This window comes from Myxozyma melibiosi (genome assembly GCF_037950935.1).
Source record: "Myxozyma melibiosi strain Phaff 52-87 chromosome Unknown BZA70scaffold_7, whole genome shotgun sequence".
In the NCBI taxonomy this organism is placed as follows: domain Eukaryota; kingdom Fungi; phylum Ascomycota; class Lipomycetes; order Lipomycetales; family Lipomycetaceae; genus Myxozyma; species Myxozyma melibiosi.
This window is the reverse complement of record NW_027042921.1, coordinates 67,764-92,211: the sequence shown is the minus strand read 5'-3', so window position 1 is coordinate 92,211 and position 24,448 is coordinate 67,764. Positions and strand designations below refer to the sequence as shown.

The following is a 24,448-nucleotide window of genomic DNA, read 5'->3' as shown; positions in this document are numbered from 1 at the left end:
GTAGACTGTAGTAGAGTTGTATTCTATGAGTAAAGAAAGAGACGGCGGCAGCACCCTAAGCCACCCTCGCCCTCACCACACCTCCGAGATAACCACAAACACCACAGACAGAGCAGACAGAGATACAGACAACTACTTACTGATAAACAGACAGACAGACAAAGACAATGTCGGTCTCAGCAAAGATAAACGCGGCCTCTGCATTCTTGACCGATGCACCGCCCGGCGAGGTGAGCAGGAACCCTCGGATCACCCGGTGATCTGTTCTGTTCCTATGCTAACCATCTTATGATACAGATCAAGGATGTTTACGAGGGTATCAATTACACTTATTACAGTGCATCTGCAGTTAGAGGATACATAGATTCTAACAAGAGTACAGACATCAAAGCCCTGGTCGAAGACGACGAGGACGTGCTGGACGGACTAGCAGACGCATTCGAGAAATACAATCTCGAGCAATTCGTCACCGTCAAAGTTCCCGGATCCGACAAGACTGTGAGTTCTTTTGACTGTTAAGAGAAGATGAGAGGTAAGAGACGATGGCTGATGATTGAGATAGGTTGTTATCAGTAGGTATAATATGCTTGAAGACGGCGGGTTTTACGACGCCGAGGTGGGAAAGAAGTTTAAGCTCGATCATCGGTCGCTGGTATGTCTATTGTTTTTGTTGTTTCATTATTATGATGAGGATGACGACTGACTGGTTGTAGAAAGTGAGTGATGTTGAATCATACGAAGGAAGTGAATCAATGTAAGTTATTCCTCTTTTCGTCATATCATCAGCTGTTCTAACAAAACAGCACCTCCCTCACCTCCGAGATCAAGAGCTACGTGCTCGAGCACTACCCCTCGCCCTCCTCCTACGGCGTATTCGAGTCCCCCGACGGCACCCTCGCGGTCGTCATCGTCGGCAACAAGTACAGCCCGCACAACTTCTGGAACGGCCGCTGGCGCTCCTCCTACGTCGTCGACCAATCGTCCAAGTCAATCACGGGCACGATCGCGCTCGACGTGCATTACTACGAAGACGGCAACGTGCGCCTGACGACATCCAAGCCGATCTCAACAAGCTACACTAGCACCGCTGGGATCGCAAAGGCGATTGCGGCGGCGGAGCGCGGGTATCAGGAGGACATCAATCGCGAGTTTGCGGGGCTTAGCGATGGCGCGTTTAAGAGTCTGCGCAGACAGTTGCCGGTGACGAGGTCGAAGATTGAGTGGGGCAAGTCTATAGGTGCGTACCGTCTTGGGCAGGATATCGGAGGGGGGAGGTCGAAGTGATCAGTATCCTGAGATGGACTGAGGTGAGATGAGGAGACGGAGAGATGAAAAGTAGATCAATGATAGTTAAGATCGTGTTAGATCAATGATAGTCTTAGATCAATATCAATACAATCAATACAAAATGCACCCAGCGCCAAGTCCAAGTAAGTAAGTATACACCACAGCATCCTGCTATTCTCTACAGACCTCCAGCAGCAGACTGCAGACAGTCTGCTCTGCACTACACAAGCCTATAAACAAAATACACAACAAAGATCACGGCGAGAATCAAAAAGACTGTTTTGTAGATCGGAAGAGAGACACCGGTCGATCTCGAGAGGCGTTGCGATGAGTGTTTTATCGACGCGGTGAGGTTTGAGAAGGCTTCGGTCTGGTACAGTTAGAAATGAATATACAATAAAATTCAATAGAGTAACAAGAACACCCACAGATGACTGAATAAACGAACTATCAGAGGCCTGGGTGTTGATATCAGTCGTAACCTGCCTCAACGTCGACAGCTTCGAGGCCAGGTCATTCAACCGCCGGTCGTTCTACTCACATCCTGCGGTCAGCCAGTCTTCTTCTCTTTCTCTCTTCTAACAGCACCTGCTCACCTGCGACTCGCGGTCATAAGCCTGTGAAGCAGACGTGGATGCAGACATGTCTTGGTTGCTGCTGGTTGTCTCTGTCTGGCTGTCGAATACCTGTTGATCTTATAAATGTCATGTGACTGGATGACTAAGAGATGACTAATTTGAGGACTACGTGGTGCGGCTCCTGTCTGTGTCTGATATCTGATCGTCCTCCATCTTATAACATATATCCATCTCTATATCTTATATCTTATATATAAGTCATATCTACTCTCTACTATTCAATGATACAACTCTCTACTCAATGAAACCGCGTCTCTCGCTCGCTTCCAGAGTCCGCGAATCCGCCTCCTCCGTCTCCTCCCTCGGCGCCTCCTTCTCGGCCTCCCCCTCCGCGCCCTCGACCTCCTCCGCCCAGAACCGCTCTTCTTCCTCTTCTTCCTCGACAGATGGCGACGACGATGATCAGGATCTTGCGTCTGCGGATCTTTTGCTTCACGATAACCTCAATCCCGACGTAGGGCCCGCCTTCCTCCCCCGCCATGCCTCTGTCGCGTTCTCCTCCGACGGATCAATGCCTTCGCCATCCACCCCTTCTGCCACCCCTTCTCTCGCGACTCCTGCTGCTTTTTCTTCTTCTTCTGCTGCTGCTGCTGCTACTCCAAAAGCAAACGCTCCTTTTACGTCATCCGCCAGATCAGCTCAAGCTCAAGCTCAAGCTCAAGCTCAAGCTCATCCCGACCCCATGAACACAGACTACTCCTCCCCCGGCCCCCCACCGCCCTCTACGCCAACCCATTCGTCGCAAAACTCCGCGCCTCCTCCTCCTCTTCTTCTTCTTCTCCATTCCCACCCCGCCCCTCTCTCACCGACCAGTCCTCCTTCGCGTCCTCATACCTCTCCTCAGCCACCTCCACATCCGGCGAAGACCTTCCCCGCCGCGCAGTCGTGTTCTCCAGACTCGGCGGCGGATCACTGAAACCGCAGACCCGCTCGTTCATGCGCATCACGCGGGAATTAGCTGACGAGGTTGCACCCGCGGAGGCGGAGATAAAGCATGAAGCGGAGATCACAATGGCGTTCAGGGAGTACCCCACCACCGACGACGACGACGACGATGATGACGATGACGACGATGAGGACGACGATGAGGACGACGACGACGACGAGCAGTATTACTACGACGACGATAACGAAGAAGACGATGACGACGGATACGGGTTTTATAAACTCAAGCAGCGGCATAACTCCACCACCCCCGACGCGGCCATATACCCCGGCATCGCGCCTCCGTTCTCTGGATCAATGTCGGGAGCTTCCACGCCCACCAACGGTCTTCTTGAGTCCCCTCCGTTTCGCAAACGACGACGGCGCCGTCGAAGAAGACGGCAAAGAAGACAGCAGGATCAGGATCAGGATCAGGATCAAGACCAAGAGCTCACGCCCAAGCCAGAAGATCTTCCCTCCACTACAACCAACCTCTCAAGACCCGCCGCATCCGCGTTCCCCAACCGCCCACAACTCACCGCAAAATCCCGGTCCGCGTCGCCAACCCACGCCGCTGCTGCTGCCGCCGCCGCCGCCGCCTCTGTCTCGGCGCTGCAATACCCTCCCTCCACGCCAATGTCATCGCCCATGTACCCCGCCTTCCCCGCGACCCCCGTCGACCGCGACCGCAAACTAAAACGCCGCGGCCCGGTCGACGACACGATCGAGACCGCGCACTCAATCAAGCGCCGCGCCGTCTCCCCCGTCGCCGCCGCCGCCGCCGTAGCTGCCGCGTCCGCAGCGGCAAACACCACTTCCTCCTCCTCGTCCGTCGGCGCGATTGCGATTCCAGATACGGGGAATTCGGGGACGGTGACGCCTGGGGCGTCGAGTCCGACGCTGTCGAGCATGTTTAGCTCGTCGCCTGGCGCGTCGTTGGTGGCGGGGAAGAAGAGTATGAAGCAGATGCAGGAGACGTATGATCGGATTCAGCGGATGAGCTTGAGTTAGTCCGCGAATGATGAGTTAGCTCCCGCGAATGAGTCTGGTTGATGAAGGAGATCAAGTTAGTATGCACACACGGAGTATGGTTATGATTATGAAGTATTTATGGACATGTAATGCATTTAGTAAACAAAGGACATGTAGTGCATTCAGTAAACAAGAACTACTGGAAATCCTCGGCCGCCCAGATAGGCAGCTTAGTCTTATACTCCCACCCATCCTCCGTCGACCAATACTTCAACGCATGCAACCAAATCTCCAACTCCCGCACGCTCGGATCGAAATACAGCGGCGACTGACACACCTGACACATCTCGCCCGTAAGTTTCTCCCCGCGCTCGCGATTCTGCTGCTCCGCAAGCTCCTCGAACGCCGCGCTCCTCGCCTGCTCGTTCTTGCCCATCCGCGACAGCTTCGTGCGTACGTCGGCTTCGTCGATCTCCCCGCCTTTTCCGAGATGAAAGCCAAAGACCGCGCGGTTGGCGTAGATAGGGTCGTTGGCGATCGGGTGGCCGAGGTATTGCAGATGCAGTCTGATCTGATGTGTGCGTCCGGTGAGCGGTTTACAGCTCACGACGCTGGTCTTGCCGTTATACGACAGGCGTCTGAAGATCGTTGTCGCGGGCTTGCCTTCGTCTTTTACCATGTTTAGGCCGAGACGCGGGTCGACTGTGAGGACGGGCAGGTCGCAGACGACGTCGTTGCCGTCGTTGAGCGGGAATTCGCCGAGCACGCGCGCGACGTATTCTTTGTAGATTGTCCGGTTGCGCATGTTGGCGGAGAGTTGGTTGGCGGCTTTGCCTGTGCGGGCAAAGATCATGACGCCGGATGTTAGTCTGTCGAGACGGTGCGCGGCTGTACTCCTCTTATTAGCACGACTCTATCACTCACTCTAGTATAGCAGCAGAACTCACGATGAACAGGAATCTTCAGCTCATGCTTCATAATCTCTGTGATTGTATTAAACCGAAACCGTCCCACCGGATGCACAGGGATCCCCGCCGGTTTATCAATAACCACAATCTCCTGATCCTGATACACAATCTCGATCTGCGTATCCGGCACCGGAGGCTCATGCTTATGCGTCCGATGCGAGATCAGATCCCCGTTCCGCACGATGGCGTCCACGCCCACGCGCTCAGAGTTGATCGTGACTTTCCCGTCATCGATCAGCTGGCGATAATACGCCGGCTCCTTCTCGCGAAACTCGCTCGAGAAGATCTCGAGAAGATTCCGGTCCCGCCATCGTTGCTTGCAGAAGGTAAGGTACGTGAAGTAATACGGCGGCACCCGCCTCAGCCCGTCGCCTTTATACACATACCGCGCTCCCACAGCGATATCATCCTCGATCGTAACCACCCTATCCGCCGCGTCCAGCGCCGCCACGTCCGGCGTCTCGCCTAACACGTCCTGCAGGCTCACGCGCGCGGAACTGAGCACCTGCTGCCGCAGCCTGAACCCGGCGGAATCAAACTTGCGCACGTTCTGGCGCGTGCGGCCGGAGTGGGGGACTACTTCCCGCGCTGCTCGTTTCCGGCGGTTGCGCTCGTTCTTGGACAGGGGCGATGGCGATGTCTCGTCTGAGGCAGCGTCTGATGAACTCGCGCTCTTCACTTCCTCATCCTCCGTCTTCTCAGCAAGTTGATCTCCACCATCCTCCTTCTGCACCTCCTGCAACTCCTTCTGCTGCAGCTCCTTCTGCACCTCCTCCGTCTGCAGCACTCTCTCACTCTGATCCATCGTCGTAATTCCTCTCACTCGACAAGCTGCACTCACAGCACTCGCAGGTATCAAATAGACAGCACCAGCACCAGCTCGAGCTCCAGCTGCAAGCCTGAACTCAGCTGCAATTCTTCTTAAAGAGCGCACCGTTTCTTCTTCTTCTGTTCTCTTCTCTCTTCTCTTCTCTTATTCTCTTCTCTCTTCTTCTCTCTCAGTTGCTCTACTTCTCTTCTCTTTTCAACTTCCAAAAAAAATTCCAGCCAGCGGATTAGGGTAAAAGTCACATGACACACCACGTGACTCAAACACATTGTCTTGCAGAAGACTTTCATTAAAAGATCTAAACAATCAACGTGTATTATACAGACAAGATAGAGAGAAATAAGGAAGAATAGAGATATGTACCAAGTAAACAAACAAATCATCGCAGACATAAACAAATTCAAGTAATACACGATCGTCAAAAAAACGCCGTACTTCCAGATCAAAGCAAAATTAGAACATTAAAAAACCATCCGGTCTTTTCAATCACTCTCATCTCGACTCATTATTCTATTGCACCTTCCGCCTTTTATAAAATGCTAAGGCAGTTCAGAAAGCTCCTTGTCGTACACCGCAAGCAGCGTCTCGCTCTCTGATAACGCCTTTCGCAATCTCTCCACTTCCTCCACCAATTTTTGCTTCTTCACTCGCAACGCTGCTCGCGTCTGCTCCGGACTGTCATCTGTAGAAGCAACTGCAGCTGACGACGGGTTCAAAATCGAGCTGATGCTGTTCACGCGCGACAACGCATCGTTCGCTTCCTCAGACGACTTCCGCTTGCGCGAGGCCACCGACGCAGGAGACATAGGTCGCTCCGGGGCTGGCGAGTGCTGCTGGTCGACGTACTGGATAGGAGGCAGTCGCGTGCTCTCCTCGGGCTCGACAGGCGCATCAAGCGTAGCCTGCGACGCTGGCGGGGGTACCTTAGAACGATCCGACATTGACGGTAGTGTTATTGGAATCGCTCCCGACGAAGGAGACGTCGACCGGAAAGCTCCTGTAAAGTCAATCGATGGCGGCGGCGGTGGGGGTCCGTTCGAGGCCGAGCCTGCGGCACTGCTCCACGTAGGCACTCCGAGTGGTCGTATGTTGATCGAAGACCAGATAGGCTCGGGGTGCGCTTGGCCGTGTTCTGCGAGTCTGATTTGAGGTAGCTGGTACTCTGATCTCTGATGCTGCACTTGCTGATGCTGCTGCTGCTGCTGCTGCTGCTGATGCTGATGCTGATGTTGGTGCTGCTGCTGCTGCTGATGCTGCTGCTGTTCGTAGTGCTGCTCGTCGTCCGAATCTGGCTTCGCGTCGGGTGACTCGGTCGTGACCTGGGCCGGTCTCAGCGGCGGAAGCATGTTCGGCGTCACCGGCGGCGCGATCCTTTTCCTTCGCTTGATTACGCTTTTCTTCATCGCGACTGGCCGATGGACTCCGTGCAGCTTGTAGTAAAGGCCTAGACCCCGCTTGTTAGTATCCCGTCACGTGATGCGGCCTAGCCCTCTTATCAGATGGCCTGGCCTAGGTTACTCCAGAGCTCTAGAGATGTCTGCAGAGCTGGCTCTAAGTAGTGATAATAAGAATAGACATACCGCATGCATTGCAAATCGTATTTCCGGTCTCGTCCCGCCGCCAGAGAGGGGTGATAGTGGTCGAGCAGTTCTGGCAGGCAACGACGCCGCCGGCTGCCTCCCCGTTCACCGGCATAAACTCAGTCGACGGCGTTCGGCTCCGATCCTGCTCATTAAACAACGTAGGAGATCGAGGGGAGTGCAGTGATTGCTGATGTTGATGTTGATGTTGCTGCTGTTGTTGTTGCTGCTGCGGCAGTGATTGCTGCTGCTGCTGCGGAGACTGAGCCTGAGACTGCGGTTGTAGAGATGGAAGACGCGACCCCGAGCCAAGCTGAACAGATTTCGCAACTCGGTTGTTGTAGGCAGGACAGCCCGAGCAGGCTCTCGAACCACCGGTGCCGTTGCAGTGGCCATCGCCAGGACATGTGCCCGGCATCGAATTATCGGCCACCAAAGCGCGAGCAATGTCTGCCTCTGAAGCTGTAGCGTGCTGCGTCTGCCGCTTTAAACTCGTCGGCCGCGAGGTGTTGCGGGCTTTGAGATAGAGCCCGCAGGCATTGCAGATTGTCGTTCCATCGGGGGCGCGGCGCCAGAGCGGGGTTCGGGTCGTACCGCAATTTGAGCAGACCTGGCCGACTTCGCGTTCCATGGAGGGTGGAGTTTTTCTAGGAAGTTGCTGTTGTTGTGGTTGTGGTTGTGGTTGTGGTTGTGATTGTTGATGTTGATATTGGTGTTGGTGTTGGTGTTGATGTTGGTGCTGCTGCGGTGGATCTGTCGCAGGAGGCGAAGAAGACTGCGACTGGCGATTACCTACTGTCGCCAGAGGACTTCGCGGCGCACGGGATTCACTCTCGTCAGAGCTGTCGCCCCAGATGCGGGCAGGCAGCTTGGAGGAGGAGTGGACAAAGTCAGCGGCCGCGAGGAGGAGACGGGCGGAGGAGGACGCGGGAGAATCGGGGTGGTCTGCAAGGGCGAGGCGCGGAGGGGGCGCGAGAAGCGGACCACGCATTGCCTTGAGATAGAAGAGGAGGAGGAGGAGGAGGAGAAAGAAGACTATGAAGAGGAAGAAGAAGAAGAAGAAGAAGAAGAAGAAGAGAAACAAAGAACAAAGAAAGAAGAGTCTTTGATGTGAAGAAGATAATCGGCGATGATGACCAGACGGCGGCGGCTGCCCGCAGATGCTTCTGAGCTGAAGGTGAGCCGCGGCACGTGATCTTGATCCTGATTACGGCACTGAATTAGCGAGAAGCTGATTGGCTGAAAAGAAGTGATTATGTCAGCCCTATTCCGGTGCTGAACCAGAGCAGTCGCTGGACTTGAGTAGTCTCAGTAGTCTCAGTAGTCTCAGAATTCTTCAATAGTCTCTGTAGTCTCGGTACTCTTCAGATATTGTCTCCAACTCGTAGACAGTCCAGCCAGAAGTATGAGAAGTATGAGAAGTATGAGAACTCCTAACAACTCACTCGGCTGCCGATGAGCCAATGCTCAGTTGTGACGACAGACGCCTCGACCGGGTCGGTGCGTGAAGTGCGCTTTACTAATCTGAGCGATTCTTAGTTATTCGCCCGCTGCCATTCGCTCGTTCGATCTGATAATCCTTCGTATTCTCCTTCTTATTCTGTTCTGGGCCCGCTCGACGAAGGAATGCCCGCGTTCTAGATCCACACTTGATCCTCCTACTTGCTCTTCCGGGTCTCTGCCCCCTCCTCACGCGCGTCCTCGAGCACGGTCTCGAGCCAGCGCTCGAGGGGCTCGGGCACGAGGTATCCCTCGGAGTCGAAAAACTCTGTGAACGGCTTCCAGCCTTCGACCTTCTTTCCTGTCCTGCCATTCTTCACCTCTACTTTGTACACCGCCACGTGTTTTGTCGCCGACGACTGCAGCGAGATCTAGTGCTGTTAGCTCTTTATGTCATATCAGACCGCGCTCACAGCCCAGCCAACATTGGAGCAGGAGCACACTCACCTTCACATCATCCTTAACCCCCTCATACACCGTCCCCTTCTCGCCCTTCCATATCCACAGCGTCAACAACGCGTTCAAAACAAAATAGACTGTAACCCCGATCGCCGTGTACTTCTTGGCCGCCTCAAACCCGACCTTGAAGTCGTAGTAGCTCGCGGCCGCGGCCACAATCACAGACGAAAACCCAAGCGCCAGTCGGATGTCTATCAGTGTGAATTTTTGCGTGTATCCCTGGCTTGTCATGATCTATGTTGTGTTAGTAGTGTGTGGATGCATATAGTTGTATGCAGAGGTATCAAACACACCCTGCTGATCTCGTCGTCCGTCGCATTCTTCAGATCCGGCACCGCACTGGATACAGTCAGTATTTCAGTAATTGATTCAGTTATATGATCTCAGTCCATAACGTGGGTCATACTAGATATTCACTTTATTCCTCGTTGACCCCATGATGTGTGCTGTAGTGTCTGCTTGCTTGCTAGATAAATCTGTTCCCCCGTATCTTCTAAAAGACTGTACTGCTCTACAATAAACAGTTCTTCCTCTTTAAAATACCACCAAACCAATTGATCTGACTATTGCAGATCGGATGAGAGATTGAATGACGAGTGTTTGTGGATCAAAGACGGGCAGAGACGCGACGAGGAGGCAGCGTCGAAATCATTCACAACAAAAGCTTATTTACAGCAGCTTCAGAGCCTCCTATGATTCTTCTTATGATTCTTTCTTATGATTACTTCTTGTCTTCTTTCATATGATCTTTCATTATGAGCATTAAGAGATGCATTTTTGATTATTGTGGATTATGTGTAATGAATGATATAATAGATAATTGAGACATAGCAGACATAATAGCCCACTATTCTATCAGATCAATAGATATGATCAGCATCCTTTACAGACACTAGACACTGCTACTCATAATCACTGCTACTCTTAATCACTAAACCATCGTCATATTGATTTCTATCTGTATTTATTCATTCCGCGTCGTCGTTCGCCCCAAACTATTTACTCCTCATCCTTCTCAACGTACTTGTACTTGATGTCCTTCCATTGCTTCTATATTTCAGAATCCATCTTGTTAGCTAACCCATCCTCTAATAGAAGCTGCTTATAGCGTGCAACAACAGCATGAAGAACACTTACGCCGATGTTTCTGGCATCCCAGTACTTGTCGACAGTCGAGTCAAAGGCACTATATTCATCAATCAGCATCCACCCAGCAATCAACTCACAATACACTTCACACAGAACAGCACACTCACATCTCAAAAGCGAAAGCACCGGCGAGAACGGTACCGACAAAGATCGAGTTCCGGCGGAAGATAGTGTTGTAGATAACAGACGAGATGGCCTGATATCGAGATTGTTAGTATGCGCTCTATCAATTCAACTGCTTTGCTGCAATGTTCTTTCTTCATTCCTCATTCCTTCACTCTTCACTCTTCACTCTTCACTCATTAATTCATCCATGCCTTCCGACCATCCAGTGTAGCACATAGATCGAAGCTGTATCGAAGCCGACTTGCGTCCAGCACACAGCACACAGCACATCAAACCACACAACTCGCAATCCAACTCTCTCTTTTCATTCTCCATCATCAGCCACCGACTGTCTTCTGCGATGTCTACCTCAAAGTCCTCTGCAACTGTCCTCTGCGATGTCTACCTCAAAGTCCTCTGCAACTGTCCTCTGCAGCACATCTCCAACGCGACCACCACCTCCTCCTCCTCCCCTCCCCTCCCCTCCCCTACCAACAAACATCACCGCAGCAAAGCAAACCACCAAACCCAAAACTCACCATTTTTGATTTCAACAAGAGTAAATAAACCCGAGAAGTATGCAAAGCAACAGGAAGACGAGAGAAATGCAAGTTGCCTGCAAAAATCCCAGGGCCGCCGCGCCTTTTCCCGGGAAGCCTCTGCTTTCCTTCTGCCGTGCGCTGATTGGCCTGAAATAGTACAAAGCCCGTTGCTGATAGTCACATGATACTCTACAAACCCCTCCGCAGTGACAGTCACGTGTTTTTCAAAGTCAATTCTACTTCTCTACTTCTACATCTACACCTTTTTACAGTAGCAGCAACAGCAACAGCAGCAAAGCAACAGCACAATGGCCGACACAGCGCCTGCTGTGATCTCTGAATCATCCAAATCACCTCTCCTCCCACCCTCCTCCCCCACCTTCACCTTCTCCGCCCCATCCACTCCCGGCCCCTCCACCACCTCCTCCACCGCAGCAGGCATTGTCGAGAAAGACTCAGGTGAGCGCGTGATCCCCTCCTCCGCGCGCAAAGACGGCACACGCAGACGCGAGATCAAAGTCAGACCGGGATATACTCCGCCTGAGGACGTGCAGAAGTACAACGCGGCGGAGAGAGTTGCGCTGCGGCGGCAGAGAATCGCTGCCGAGAAGGAGGCCGCTGCTGCTGCTGCTGCTGCTTCAGAGCCTGATCTCGATAATGAGCTTGCCGAGGCCCTTAAATCTGAGCTGCAGATCAAGGACGATAATCAGCCTACTCTTTCTTCAACTTCCTCAGAACTCCCACCTTCACAGCTAGATCAAGACGAATCTGATCCTGCACACAACCCACCTACCTCTTCTCGGTCCAGAAAACCACCATCGTCCCTTCGAAGACTTGCCCGCAAACAACCCCAAACTTCAGAAGAAACACAAAGGACGCATTCTGATCTGCCACCACCCCCTTCCGACTCCACAAGCCATCTCGACACCACCACCACCACCACCACCGCTCCCACATCCAGAAACGACGACGACGACACAGAATGGGACACCGCTTTCCAACAAGACCTAAACGCCCTCCTCGGCTTCGACCGCCTCGACTATCCCACCTCTTCCCACCATCGCGGCGGACGCGGGCGCAACCCTCGCGGTCGCGGATCCAGCCGCGGCTCAGGAAGAGGCGGGAATACCCAGTTCCACCCGTCGCGCCAGGCTACTGGTCCTGATCCGGAAAACAACTTCATGTCAGCCCAGCATCGTGCTCGCGCAACGCCCGAATTTGAGCGTGAAGAGAACGCGTATTCTGCGGAGGGATACGCACCTCGCCGAGGCGGGCACCGTGCGCGAGGCGCGAAAGCTCCGGTCGAGAATAGCCGCGACGCGCAAATCTCGGGCCTCACAGAACGCCAATCCAACACCCCGCCTTCCTCCTCCGCATCCTCCTCCGACCCACCACCCGCTTCTTCTATCACAGACACCTCCTCCCACACTAGACACAACCCCCATCGCTCCCGCCGCGAGAGACCTGTGGCACCACCTGCCCTACCCGTCGACGAACAGCAACACTTCCCGTCCTTCAATGAATTCTACGGCCGTGAATCGCCGGCCCGTGGAAATCGTCGGCCAAACATAACCAGTCGTGCCGGGCGCGGGGGACGGATAAGACATAGAGGAGGAGCTGCTGCAGGTGCAAGTGCAGCGGAGGCAGAACCTGCCAGCTAGGACATCTCTCATACTTGCTATTCATCTACTGTATCATTACTCGCTCAAAAGTTATCCATATCTCCTACTCCTAATCAGCTAGATGATGACTATAACTATATATATGACTGTATATTTACAACGAAGAATAAATAAGGACAACCCAATCATCAAGAGTAAAAAAGCGCATGCATGCAAACCAAGAGGATGAGACAAAACGGAAAAGAAAGCAGTGATGCATCATGAAGGTTGCTTTCCTTTTCTTTCCTCGTCTGCATAGACCTTGCTGAACAGGAATTCAAATATACAAGCAACTGGAACGACAAACGATTTTACAAAAATGTGATTAACAAACAAAAAGAAAACTCCTACAAACAGAGACGGATAAACAAACATCAAAAAAAAAAAACTGTACATGCAATCGTTCGTCGTTTCTTTTGCGACAATCATCTCTCGGCATAAAGACTCCTAAACAGCGTACCCGCCACTGGGCTGGATATGAAACGACATCGCCGCAATATCTTGGTTGGTCGGAAACACCTTGATCGGGATCCGGCACTCAAACGTCTCGGACAGCAGATCGTCCACGAGCGAATACATTACCCCTCGCTCATCCTTATGCGTCACTCGCAGTATTTCCGGACGATGACTTTTCGTCGCCGCGTAGGATGGCGGGGTATTCGTTGCCGACGGACGGCGCTGCGCTCGCGCGACCGAAAGACCATGAAACACATCTGCTTTCTCATCGTCGTGCTCGTCATCATCCTCAACATCCTCGTCATCCGTCACCGACAAATCGTCATCACTCAACGTCGTCTTGGCAAGCGTCCTGCTGACTTGCAAAACAGCCTGCAGCTGCTGACTGTCCGCCCTCGCGCGCGTGCCGTTCCCCGGCGCCGGCGACGCCGTCGCGTTCAGTGACGACGTGCGCTCGTGAATCGGCGTCGATGGCGTATGTGGCTGTCCATTCCTGAACGTCTGCGCCGAAGGCGGCGTCTGCGCCGGTTCGGGAATATCTATCGTTCCCTGCGATCCCGACCGCGACTGCGGCGCCGAGCTGCGATCTGTTTCCTCGTCGAGGTCGATCGCGGGTAGCAGATTCGCCGGCATCTCGATCGGGCTGGTGACGAACTCGATTCGAATGCTCCATCGCGATGAAATGTACGAAGTATCAAACTGCGGCGTCGCGGTCGTCGGGATGCAGAACGAGAACGACGCGCGCTGGGATGAGATTGTTGAGAATGAGCTTTGCACGTATACTTTGCGCGTGGCGCGCTCGTTAAACTGCGACGACCGCTGCGCTATCGAGTTGTCGATGATCTCCGTCGTTTCCAAACTCGCGATAACATGGTAGCAAGGCAAGACCGCGCCCGCAAAGTCCAGAATCATGACCACGGTCTCGCCGAGTTTGTACACGGGTTTCGAGAGCACGAGCGACGCAATTTTCTGCTTGTTGCGCGCAATCTCGTACATGTTGTTGAGCACGATTCCGTCGGCGGATATACTATTGCGTTGTATGGCGAGATCGACCGACTCGCGACACGACGAGCGCGCGCTCGTCACGCTTGACGAGAGCGGGAACTCGGGCGGTGAGGAAGGCGACGGGGGCCGGATGTGATGGATCGCGACCGCGATGCTGCTTTTGTATGATAAAAGTCCGTCGACGTAGGCCATGAAATCTTCCAACGTCTCCTTATTTTCTGACTGCGGATTGTCGCGTGCCAGCCGCTTGCTCTCGCTGTTGGATGTGAGCCCGCTCAGACTGCTGACGCTGCTCGCGCGATTCAGCTCTGGCCCGTCGTCTATGACCTCTGTTTTCGCCTCGTCGCGAAGAATGACGATCGGCGAGGTGAGCGAGTGTACAGGTTGATGGCCGCCGGCGTCGATGTTTTGGAATACCCGGAACGGGAACTTTGTGGTCTTGGGAGCCTGGAACCCTTTGCCGACGCGCTGGGTGCCGATCGTGAGATTGTAGCTGATCTTGAGCGCTTTGCCGCGGTATGATGGCGGGAGTGTTTTGGGGAGTGTGAATCGGTAGCTGTAGGACTTTGATTCGCCTGGACTCAGTCGCAGGTCGACAAAGAGTAGTGATTGAGGGGTTGAGATGATTGAAATCACGTTCGAGCCTGCTAATTAGCTAGGTGTGTAGAAGAAAGAAAGAAGTAGGAGTACTCACTGGCTATTGACTTCATCTCAGCAATGGAGCTGACTTCGTTGCCGTTCAAAAGACTGCTGAGACCGTTGGTGATGCCAAAGCCAAGCTGGCCCCAAATCCCGCTATCAGACTTCTCAGCGCCGAGGCCGACGACGCCGCCGCCCATTTTCCCGCCGACGATGCCGAGTTTCTTTGCCTCGTTGAAAACAGAAGTCTCAACTAGACTCTCGTCGATCGTGAACTGGCCGGAGAGCTGCGCGTAGCCCATCATGAGGGTCTCGCCGCCGCGTGTTTTGGGCACGCGCATCGACGATCTACGCGAGTGGAGCATGCCGTGCGGCGAGGCGTGGACGGGGGACGGGCTCGGAAAGGAGCCGTTCTGCGAGGCGGTCTGGACGACTAAGGGCGAGGTGGTGGTGGATGAGGAGAAGGAGGAGGAAGGGGAGGAGGGGGCGAGGGGTGGGCCGAAGGAGGAGGAGGAGGGCGTGCGAGGAGTCGAGGGCGCGGCGGAGAGCGACGGCTGCGGCGGTGGCGGCGTAGATGCCGGTGAGGTCGGCGGACGATCAGCATCAGAGACGGAAGAGGCTCTGGAGGACTTGCGCAGCCGGGAAGCGGAGGTCGTGCGCTGGAGGTCTGAGGCGGAGGAGTGATGGAGCTGGGGGCCCGGGGCGAGGTTGCGGAAGGTGATGCGGCAGACGAGGTCCTCGCCGGCGAAGTAGACGGGGTCAGAGAAGACGACGTCCACCCGGAGCGACGACTGCGCCGGGGGAGCCGGCATTGTAGAGAAGGAGGAGGAGGAGGAGGAGGAGGAGAGCAGAAGAAGTGACGAAGACCGGGACGAAGGGGAAGAGGCGATGGTGGAGACGATAGTGAGGAGGGCGAGGAACTATCTTGCGCCCTAACCCAGACACGTGATAAAAACGTGCTTGTGCGGCTCACGGAACCTTGTTTGGAGACCGTTGTAGCATTACCTACACCTATTCACCTATAAGCATTAGAAGCATATATAGAGAATATCGCTGTTGGTGGTTTATAGATGTATAGAAACTACAGACATCTTGTAAACACATCAATTATCTCAAACTCCCGACATCGACCCAGCCTGATCCACAAACGCCATACCATCTCTATCCAGACACATAACCAAAACTGATCCCTTCTATACATCATGAAGCACAATACAAACAATACAGACAATACAAACAATACAAAAGCACAAAGCACATCAGCTAAGCCATAGCAACATGCGCAACCCCCATAAACCGCATCCCCCGCTGAATGACCTTGATCTGCTCCCCCAGATCCTCATCCCGCCACCGCTTCTCCATCTCAAGCAGACACCGCCGCCCGCAAAACACAGACTCAAGCACCACCTTCCTTAACGCGACAACTTCAATCCGGTACCTCTTCGGCGCCGGACGCGGTCGTCGCCTCGTATGCGTCGTGTGCGTCTCGTCGCTGTGGAAAAACTCGGCCTGGTCGAGCAGCTCGATCACGGTCCGTCCGCAGAACGCACACTCGTCCGGCGGAAGCACTCGCGGTCGCAGATGGGGCGGCACAAACGACAAAAGCGTGCCGCTTTCACCCGGCACGTCCAGCTCCGGCAGCGCGATCGAGCTCAGCACAACCCGCAGCGCCGTCTCCTTCAACGTCGCAGGTCCGCCTAGCCACTGCAAGCTTGGCGACATCGGCGTCCTCTTTTGCTGCCTCTGTCCGTCTCCTGTCTCTTCCTTTCCATCGCTCTCTGCACTTTCATCCGACGGTATCTTCCGCACAAAGTCAGTGAGCATCAGCTCCGAGAAATCAGCCGTCACGACATCGTCCACGATAAGCTGCTGCAGATTCACCGCCTTGATCTGATACGGCAGAGCCTTCAGTCTATTCCCCCTCAAATCCAAGCTCCTCAGCTCTTTCAACCGAGCAATATGCGGAGGCAGCCGCCGCAACCCGCAGCCGAGCCGAAGCGAGGTGATGTGCTCAAAGTAGTTAAAGAACGATGGCGGCAGCTCTGGGATATGCGTCACCGCGCGCATCGACGACTTGCGCGACAGCACAGCAACCGCCTTCACATTCTGCTGGCTGCTCACAAACAGTTTCTTCCGCCGCGCTTTCCCGTCCTCGTCCTCGGTGGTGCTGGCAGGCGGCGACGTCGACGTCGTGCCCTCGGCTACAAAGTACGAGGTCGGCAGCAGCAGCAGATTGCTATCGGTCGACGGCCGGCGCCCGGCACGCGCGTGGTGATGATCTGTCCATCCTCGGGTCTGGCGGGTCTGCAGCATGGCCGCACCTGCGCTGTTTCCTGCTTCTGTCGAGAGAATGGTCTACAAAACGGTGAACTTCCTGCTGCTGTCGGCCTTTTGCCATCAAAGGCCGAGACACAGGGCCCTCAGGAGTGTAAGCAATCATTTGCCGTATTCGGAAATGGCGTAAGATATTACTAAATAGAGATAGATTCTTGAAACTATGTACATGCAATCATCAAATACAAACACAATCAAGGCCGGAAGCATTTAAAGCTAGGAGACTTGCCCTTCTGCTTTATCGCCCAATCCTTCGTCGGCTCGCGATCCAGCTTCTCAAAAATGTTCTCCACCGGCGCCGGCGTTGTCTTTATGAAACCCATCATCGCCGTGTTGGTCTTTTTCGTAACCACCTCGTACTTGCCAGGGAGCTTCTGCGCAGCAAGCTTGAACGCCTGCTTGGCTACTTGCTCGTGGATCTCGCCCGTGAGCTCGAGCAGGATCTTGCCTGTCGCGACGCGCACTGCCCAGTAGTCAAACGGTCCTTTTCCTTTACCCATACGCGTCTATCAAGACTAAGTCAGCAATCACAGTACCCTATACCTCTTTATCACACCCTCTTTCTCGAAGAAAAAGAAACGCACCTCATTTCCCTTCGTGCACACAGCAACATTAGTCGTCAACCGCGGGAAGATGCTCACGCCCGGCAACGGTCTCACGAGGCGCATCATGACGTTCTCAGCCTCCTTCATCTGCTTGGCAGAAATACGCACACCATCTGAAAGTAACCGAAGTCCGTAGTTGCCAAACTCAAGCATCGTGCCTTTGGTTGATCCACCCGTGCGAATCGGCACACGGCCTTTGTGCTGCTTTCGCACCGCGACGCGTTGGGGATCTTTTGTTTTCCGTCGTCAGCCTTTGACTCGAGTTGATACAGATAATGAAGCAAAGAAAAAGATAATCCTACCATACTGATGAAACCGAACCTGAGTGTATCGACCACCAACCCGCATCGTCGGCGGCGGAGCCATCACTACCCATCCCATCTCGTCAGCACACCGCTTCTCAAGCGCAAAACACAAAGCCATCAATTGCAAAAGAGCCACATACCCGTCCTCCGCACAAGGCTAAACATTGTCCGCAGCGAGTTCATTCTGCGTTCTGGTGTCGAGAAACAATGAATGCGAGAAGACGACCGAGTCTCGGAACCGCAAAAGTGAAATTTTCGGGACTCTTCAAACCTTATTCTGGCCGACCTGCTCCGGGGCAGCTCAGCACCTCAGCCGTCTTTGTTCACTCAATTGTCTCTTTTTCTATTTGTTTAAGTCGCAGAAAAGTCGCAGACAAAATGCAGGTTATGCCGGCTTGTAGGAGCCTGTCTCTACTCACGAGCCATGGCTGCCGAGCAAGCGTGTCCGCGCTGCGAAGCACCGTCAGACACAACTCCACCAAAACCACTCCTCCGCTGTTCACCACCACGACCACCCCCGACGGCAAAGAACAGAAGCTGCTCAACATATTCGGCAAAACGTACCTCGCCGACGACTTCACAAACATCTCCCCCTCAATTGCAGAGCGCACTTCGCGGAGACTACTCCACGAGCCCGCGAACCCGCTCTCCATCATTAAGAAACTGATCGAGTCAAACTTCCCCGCGGACGAGTACACTGTCTACGACCCACCCGAGCCCGCGGTCTCCGTCTACGAGAACTTCGACTCGCTCAACTTCACGCCCGACCACCCCGGCCGCAGCAAAAGCGACAGCTATTATCTCAACTCCGACACCATCATGCGAACACATACCTCCGCGCACCAGGGCCACTGCTTCCGCACGATCCCCACCCCGGGCTTCTTGATCTCCGCCGACGTCTACCGCCGCGACGAAATCGACCGGACGCACTACCCTGTCTTTCACCAGATGGAAGGCGCGCGCGCGTGGAACCGCGACGACTTTGCATCGGAAGCAGACCTGATTGCAAAGATCAACAGCGATACCCTCAAGATCCCCAGCCCTGGCCTGCAAATCCTCGACAGCGACAAGCAGTTCGACAAGTCCGAGAACCCAAAACAACCTGGCATGTCACCCGAGCTCTGCATCGCGCTTTCGAACCACCTCAAACGCACGCTCGAGATGGTCGTCGGCGGCATCTTCTCGTCAATCAGAGAAATGGACCCCGCGTCCGCAAACAAAGACCAAGTCCAGATCCGCTGGATCAACGCTTACTTCCCCTTCACCGCTCCTAGCTGGGAAATGGAAGTCTACTGGGACGGCGACTGGCTCGAACTATTCGGCAGCGGCGTGACTGAAGCTCCGGTCTTTGACATGGCGCAGGTGCCAAACCACGTAGGCTGGGCCTTTGGCCTCGGCCTCGAACGTCTCGCCATGCTTCTCTTTGGTATCCCAGACATCCGTCTGTTTTGGTCCACTGACGAACGGTTTCTCGGCCAGTTTAGCGAGGGGAAAATTAACCGGTTCCAGAAGTTTTCGAAATACCCTAGCGCGCATAGAGATATCGCGTTCTGGTTGAAGGATGGATCTGCGCCTGAGGACTTTCACGATAACGATTTCATGGATATCGTCCGCGATCATGCTGCGGATCTTGTCGAGGACGTAAAGCTAGTAAGTCATTGTTACTCTATCTTGGCTTGTTGTTTTCAAAGACTAACGCCAGAAGATTGATAAATTCACACACCCCAAATCCGGCCGCCACAGTTTATGCTACAGAGTCGTCTACCAATCCATGGAACGGTAACCCCCCCCCTCTGTCTTTCTACGAACCTGAACATCGCTAACGAGTATTGTTGTAGAACCCTGCAAAGCGACGAAATTAACGCGCTTCAGGAGACAATCAGATCTGAGGTTGCTCAGAAATTCGGCGTCCAGCTTCGATAATCTATTTTCGAATCTCTTGTAAATATAACAGCATACACGCATCTACATAATAATTCTCTACGACTCTATATGTTCAAATAATAGACCTTAATTACTCTCCCTAACGCGTAGCCTAATTATAGTCTAAAATATGCATCTTCTCAAAAACCTCCACCACCGGCACCGGCACCTCCGGAATCAGATACCGATTCCCATCGTCGTCATACCTAGTCCGATCCGCCTCTGAAACCGTGCACACCTCAACCACACACCCGCGCAGATCCTCAACCAACTCCACATACCGTCTCTGGATCTCGACTCCCCGTTCGCGCATCGCCCGCCGCGAGAGTGATTCAATCAAGTTCCGCGCGTCCGATCGCGTCTCGTTCACGCGCTCAATCATCCGTCGGATCGAGTTTACTAGGTACTCCTCCTCATAGATACTCCCCTTCTTCCCCCGCGCGCGCTTCCGCTCTTCCCGTCGTCGGTTCTTGGCCGTTCGTCGAGACGCCCCCGTCTGAGCCGTGCCGCCTGTCTTGCCTGTATACCGCGTGAACAGCGACTGGCCCGACGTCGACGCCTGCGACGTAGCCGCGATCGACACGTTATCCGGCACATCGGCGTCTCCGTCGCCGATCCCGTCGTAGTACGCCAGCGGGTCAAGAGCTTTCTTTGCGCGCAACTCGCGCAATCTGGCAAGCTGCGCGGCGATCTGGCTGCGACAGTCGGACAGAAATTCAGAGATCTGATTAAACCCGTCGACTAACGCAGGATCGATGATGTCCTCCAGATACTTGAACTCGTTCTGCAGCAAGATAAGTCGAATCGCTTCGGCAAACAGAAATCCCTTGCAAAGCGACGCAATAGCCTCCTTCAGATCACGTCTGTACTCGACGTATACCGTCGCCGCTTCTTGATACCTCCGCGCCTCATGCAGTGCCTCTGCGAGTTGCAGCGCCGTGCTCTGTCGTTTGTCAAACGAAATCTGATGTTTACCCAGCTCGCACACCGCCAAAGCTTCCCGCCAGTCCAAACCCAAAACATACGACTCCAGCGCGTCCTCGTAGTCTCCCAACGATTCAAACGCCAACCCGGACTCCTTGAACTCGTTGTTGGCTCGCAAGTGCTTGGCGTAGAGCTTGAGAATCGCATACAGCTTCACGGGCTCGTACTTGTATATGTTCATAGCGTCTTTGTACAGGTTATGCTTGACCACAAACTGCTCGACTTCATTAAAGATATCAGCGCCGTCCTCGTCAAACTTCAGATCAGCAAGATGCACGAGCGCCTTTGCGTTCCGACCTAGATGCGTGTCCAGCAAGAATCGTCGTCGGAGTGGGACTTGCTTTTGCAGGTTCTCCATGAACGGGAGATACTCGCGCGGATCCTTTTGCGACTGGCGCGCGATGATGAGCGCGAGACGCAGGTCGTAAAGACCGAGCGCGTGGTCGTAAAGCTTGTTGACGTCTTGCAGAAAGCAGAGGTGCTCGACCGCGGATGTCAGTTTAGCATTGTCGTCACGGGCGAATCCCGAAATCAGATTAAGAGCGGCGTCGATATCAGGCGGATCCTTGCACACATGCGCAGTGATGATCGACTGCACATGCGTCTGGCTGTACTTTGCCTGCAAAACCTGCAGCACCGCATCGCATATTCTGTTTACTTTTGACGATGTCTCGACGGGTGGCTTTGGCGTGGGGTCTAGTGATAGGCCAGACATCTGGTCTGGCAGTGACTTTTGAGCGGATGGAAGGGTTTCCTTGTAGATTGTCTTTGTGACGTCCTCGTTGCTAGATTATTGATTGTTAGTAGTTTCTCAGCCACGTCATCAACTAGCTGAACATACGTTAGACCCGACAGGAACAGATCAAGATACTCAACCTTCCCCAACGCATCAACAAATCCTTCCACATTATTGATGAAAAGTTCTGGATCATAATCGTAAAGAATATCCAAATTGACCCTATGCACCCTGCACGACAAAAACGCGCCCGCATAGTCGAGCTTCTCAATCTGCCTCCGCACACCTTCAAGCACCAGCAGTCGCGGGAAGATCGTCTCGAGATTCCCCCGCGGCATCTGCAGCACAACCGACACCTTTGACGGAATCACGGTGACGATCTTTGCGCCGCGCTCGACGGCACGACACCGCTCGTCTGCGATTGTGGTCGCGGTGTTGCTGCCAACTGCGACGTCGGCCGGTACGTCGAGTTCGGGATCGGACCCGGTGGCGGTGGATGACGTTGAGAGATGCACAAATTTTAACAGGTTCTGTGCGGTGGTGAACGCGAGATGCGTCTCGGTCACGCTGAATGACGTGCAAGACGCGCTAAGCCTCTGTCGTCCCGCGTAGAGCCGTCCGCTAGCCGTCAGACCAAAGACGACGATTTTCTCCTCCGCCGCCACATTCTCGATGTCGTCAAATGCTTCTTGTCGCAGAACAGCAGCAGAAATAGTCACGCATCTCTCTGGAAGCTCTGCAATCTTTGCAGAAGGTAGGATCGGCTCACCAGCAGACGAAATCAGAACCTGCCGAACCTCTCCTGTTGCCAATTCAATGCAGACAGCCTTGTCGTCTACCCGGGGTGTTAGGGTAGTTACCGGGATCTTAAAGTCCTCGCTATACAACACAGAGTAGCTGACCTCGCTCTCGTGGTCATACTTGAATCTCAAAAGCACAAGCCGGCAAGATTTCTCAAAGTCGACTAGCAACGCCGCGACGTCGCGTCCAACAAATTTAACAATCCTCGCCGCAGCTTGACTACCACCGACAAATTCAGCCAGTGGTGTCGTCTTGCAAACCACAGGCGTGCCGCTCTTGAGCCGCTCGTCGACAACTTTCCATTTCGCCAGCTCGAGTGCTCCGTGCTCTAGAATCGCAATCAGTTCGTTGTTGCTGTTGGAGGATGCGTAGACTACCGGTGCCGCGAGGTCGATGTCTCTGAATGACATTGGCGGAGGGGTGTTTGCGATGCCGAGAGGGGTGATTTTCAGGCTGGTGCCATCGGCGACGAGGGTCATTCCTATATCGTAGGGGGGGTTCTTTGTGCCCTCGAATAAGTCCCATGAGAATTCGTGGATTTCGAGTACATCTAAATCTGTCAGCAAAACGATTTCTATAATTGGGAAGATGATTTTTGGAGACTCACTGTTGCTGGCAAGAATCAGAGTGAGCGGACGCTCGGTATGCCACTTCATGAAACTGACAGACTCATTCTTAAGCATATGCACCTCCTGCTTCAGATACCAGTGATAATTATTCATCGTCCAGATCTGTAGTCTATCATTCAGCAACAACGCCAGGGCAGAAGACTGACTGTTCCACTGCAGATCCAGCACTTTTTGATCCGAAAATAGTCGAGTGGTAAATTCGCCTCTGCGCAGGCCGTTGCGCTCGAAGAATATGACTTCGAGCCTGCGTTCGTCGCCGTCAATCTCCCGCTTGACTGATGCAATCAGGTTTCCTGACGGCCGCCAGGAAAGGAAGCTCTCTTGTCCATCGACAGGCTCTGATACGCTATCGAGATTTCCCTCTCGGCTATATACTCTGATTGTCCGTCGACATCTCTGTAGGGCACTGTCCTGGTCGTCTGTAAATGTGTCGACAGAATTGATTGCGAGATACTGTCCATCGCCCCGCCACGAGATTCGAGTTTTCGAGTCATCAAGCGCACCTGGAGCGCCGTCGTCAACTTTCTCGGGTACGGTAGGATCGCGCATACCCTTGACGCCTTTGCCCTCAAACTGTGTTTCCTTCTTTCCCCAGCCAACCGAGACATGCTGCGAGGATTTCAAGTCCGACGATGTGAGTGACTTCTCGGCGATTGCGTCGAGGTGGCGGTTGAGAAGTACAAGGTTGTTGTCGGCAGTCACGAGCGCGAGGACTTCCTCGTCGGGACTCCAGCAGGCGGCCGCGATGCCGGCGTCGATCGAGCCCACGATCGAGACCGCGAGCTCGAGGAATTCGTCGTCGATGACGGACACGTCGAGATTCGAGTCTGTTTCAGCAGCAGCGCCTGCATTGGCGCGCGAAGGGCTGCTGACCAGAACTATATCGCCTTTTGCGCAGACGACGACGGCGGAGAAATCGTCAGGGAAGAACCGCAGATCGAGAACGTGATCATCCGAGAATGCCGGTTCCCAGGACGCGAGAGGGATAACCCGCCCGTCCTTTGTAATCCGCTGCAGTTCGATTGTCGGCGGCAGCGAAAACCCATCGTCTTCATCGGGCTCAAGACCAGAGCTGCTGTCGGAGACCGGCGTCGAGGGTCCAAAGGCACAGATGAGATCACCGGAGACAGCGTCGATGAACGCCGCTGTGAGCGGTAAATCCGGCACCGCGGCGGAGGAAACCGGGACACGCGCACGCTGTATCTGCTGAAGATTCCACATATCGTCGCTGCTCTGTGTGTGTCTTCGTCTTCGTCTTCTATCGACGGTGGTGGCCCAAGTCTTCGTCCTTTCTTTGTTCTGCGCTTTGGGATCTCGGCGAGCGAATTTTTATTTTTATTTTTATTTTTATTTTTTATTTTATTTAATCGGCTCAAACGGGAATAAGGTTCGTGGTTAGGGCCCGGATGCCCTTAAG

The 24,448-nt window shown here is 53.9% G+C and overlaps 12 protein-coding genes across 12 annotated transcripts; 3 read left to right on the top strand and 9 right to left on the bottom strand.

The window, feature by feature from the left end:
- The first annotated feature begins 5 nt into the window (after positions 1 to 5).
- BZA70DRAFT_279583 (F-actin-capping protein subunit alpha) lies at positions 6 to 1,409 on the top strand. Its single transcript, XM_064912803.1, has 6 exons — positions 6 to 230; positions 298 to 316; positions 383 to 498; positions 563 to 652; positions 714 to 754; positions 804 to 1,409. Exons 1-6 carry the CDS (start codon positions 168 to 170, stop codon positions 1,282 to 1,284), a joined length of 810 nt encoding a protein of 269 aa, XP_064767643.1. The 5' UTR covers positions 6 to 167; the 3' UTR covers positions 1,285 to 1,409.
- On the bottom strand, positions 1,410 to 2,029 carry BZA70DRAFT_279577 (uncharacterized protein). Its single transcript, XM_064912802.1, has 3 exons — positions 1,884 to 2,029; positions 1,716 to 1,820; positions 1,410 to 1,657 (listed from the first exon to the last, which is right to left on the bottom strand). Exons 1-3 carry the CDS (start codon positions 1,929 to 1,931, stop codon positions 1,508 to 1,510), a joined length of 303 nt encoding a protein of 100 aa, XP_064767642.1. The 5' UTR covers positions 1,932 to 2,029; the 3' UTR covers positions 1,410 to 1,507.
- Positions 2,030 to 4,017: 1,988 nt separating this feature from the next.
- Positions 4,018 to 5,594, bottom strand: BZA70DRAFT_289936 (pseudouridine synthase; the record flags this gene model as incomplete). Its single annotated transcript, XM_064914161.1, has 2 exons — positions 4,018 to 4,709; positions 4,769 to 5,594. The coding sequence occupies 2 exons, from the start codon at positions 5,592 to 5,594 to the stop codon at positions 4,018 to 4,020; spliced, it is 1,518 nt and encodes a 505-aa protein (XP_064767641.1).
- Positions 5,595 to 6,157: 563 nt separating this feature from the next.
- On the bottom strand, positions 6,158 to 8,189 carry BZA70DRAFT_289935 (uncharacterized protein; the record flags this gene model as incomplete). The annotated part of the gene is made up of 2 exons (XM_064914160.1): positions 6,158 to 7,062; positions 7,199 to 8,189. The coding sequence occupies 2 exons, from the start codon at positions 8,187 to 8,189 to the stop codon at positions 6,158 to 6,160; spliced, it is 1,896 nt and encodes a 631-aa protein (XP_064767640.1).
- Positions 8,190 to 8,856: 667 nt separating this feature from the next.
- On the bottom strand, positions 8,857 to 9,595 carry BZA70DRAFT_289934 (signal peptidase complex subunit 2; the record flags this gene model as incomplete). The annotated part of the gene is made up of 4 exons (XM_064914159.1): positions 8,857 to 9,069; positions 9,146 to 9,391; positions 9,451 to 9,496; positions 9,564 to 9,595. 4 exons carry the CDS (start codon positions 9,593 to 9,595, stop codon positions 8,857 to 8,859), a joined length of 537 nt encoding a protein of 178 aa, XP_064767639.1.
- A 295-nt stretch (positions 9,596 to 9,890) lies between these two features.
- On the bottom strand, positions 9,891 to 11,062 carry BZA70DRAFT_279568 (ubiquinol-cytochrome C reductase). The gene is made up of 4 exons (XM_064912801.1): positions 10,951 to 11,062; positions 10,414 to 10,502; positions 10,295 to 10,343; positions 9,891 to 10,207 (listed from the first exon to the last, which is right to left on the bottom strand). The coding sequence occupies exons 1-4, from the start codon at positions 10,951 to 10,953 to the stop codon at positions 10,157 to 10,159; spliced, it is 192 nt and encodes a 63-aa protein (XP_064767638.1). The 5' UTR covers positions 10,954 to 11,062; the 3' UTR covers positions 9,891 to 10,156.
- Positions 11,063 to 11,261: 199 nt separating this feature from the next.
- BZA70DRAFT_289932 (uncharacterized protein) lies at positions 11,262 to 12,614 on the top strand (the record flags this gene model as incomplete). The annotated part of the gene is made up of 1 exon (XM_064914158.1): positions 11,262 to 12,614. The coding sequence occupies one exon, from the start codon at positions 11,262 to 11,264 to the stop codon at positions 12,612 to 12,614; it is 1,353 nt and encodes a 450-aa protein (XP_064767637.1).
- A 103-nt stretch (positions 12,615 to 12,717) lies between these two features.
- BZA70DRAFT_279555 (Rgp1-domain-containing protein) lies at positions 12,718 to 15,592 on the bottom strand. The gene is made up of 2 exons (XM_064912800.1): positions 14,770 to 15,592; positions 12,718 to 14,719 (listed from the first exon to the last, which is right to left on the bottom strand). Exons 1-2 carry the CDS (start codon positions 15,524 to 15,526, stop codon positions 13,062 to 13,064), a joined length of 2,415 nt encoding a protein of 804 aa, XP_064767636.1. The 5' UTR covers positions 15,527 to 15,592; the 3' UTR covers positions 12,718 to 13,061.
- Positions 15,593 to 15,676: 84 nt separating this feature from the next.
- BZA70DRAFT_279554 (uncharacterized protein) lies at positions 15,677 to 17,192 on the bottom strand. Its single transcript, XM_064912799.1, has one exon. It carries the CDS (start codon positions 17,025 to 17,027, stop codon positions 15,978 to 15,980), a length of 1,050 nt encoding a protein of 349 aa, XP_064767635.1. The 5' UTR covers positions 17,028 to 17,192; the 3' UTR covers positions 15,677 to 15,977.
- On the bottom strand, positions 17,173 to 18,238 carry BZA70DRAFT_279551 (mitochondrial 54S ribosomal protein YmL47). The gene is made up of 4 exons (XM_064912798.1): positions 18,099 to 18,238; positions 17,956 to 18,021; positions 17,633 to 17,883; positions 17,173 to 17,554 (listed from the first exon to the last, which is right to left on the bottom strand). The coding sequence occupies exons 1-4, from the start codon at positions 18,139 to 18,141 to the stop codon at positions 17,243 to 17,245; spliced, it is 672 nt and encodes a 223-aa protein (XP_064767634.1). The 5' UTR covers positions 18,142 to 18,238; the 3' UTR covers positions 17,173 to 17,242.
- On the top strand, positions 18,218 to 19,966 carry BZA70DRAFT_279549 (phenylalanyl-tRNA synthetase alpha subunit). Its single transcript, XM_064912797.1, has 3 exons — positions 18,218 to 19,608; positions 19,664 to 19,737; positions 19,797 to 19,966. Exons 1-3 carry the CDS (start codon positions 18,337 to 18,339, stop codon positions 19,879 to 19,881), a joined length of 1,431 nt encoding a protein of 476 aa, XP_064767633.1. The 5' UTR covers positions 18,218 to 18,336; the 3' UTR covers positions 19,882 to 19,966.
- Positions 19,967 to 24,412, bottom strand: BZA70DRAFT_279547 (RNA polymerase II Elongator subunit). The gene is made up of 3 exons (XM_064912796.1): positions 23,010 to 24,412; positions 21,707 to 22,952; positions 19,967 to 21,650 (listed from the first exon to the last, which is right to left on the bottom strand). The coding sequence occupies exons 1-3, from the start codon at positions 24,250 to 24,252 to the stop codon at positions 19,994 to 19,996; spliced, it is 4,146 nt and encodes a 1,381-aa protein (XP_064767632.1). The 5' UTR covers positions 24,253 to 24,412; the 3' UTR covers positions 19,967 to 19,993.
- Between the last annotated feature and the right edge of the window lie 36 nt (positions 24,413 to 24,448).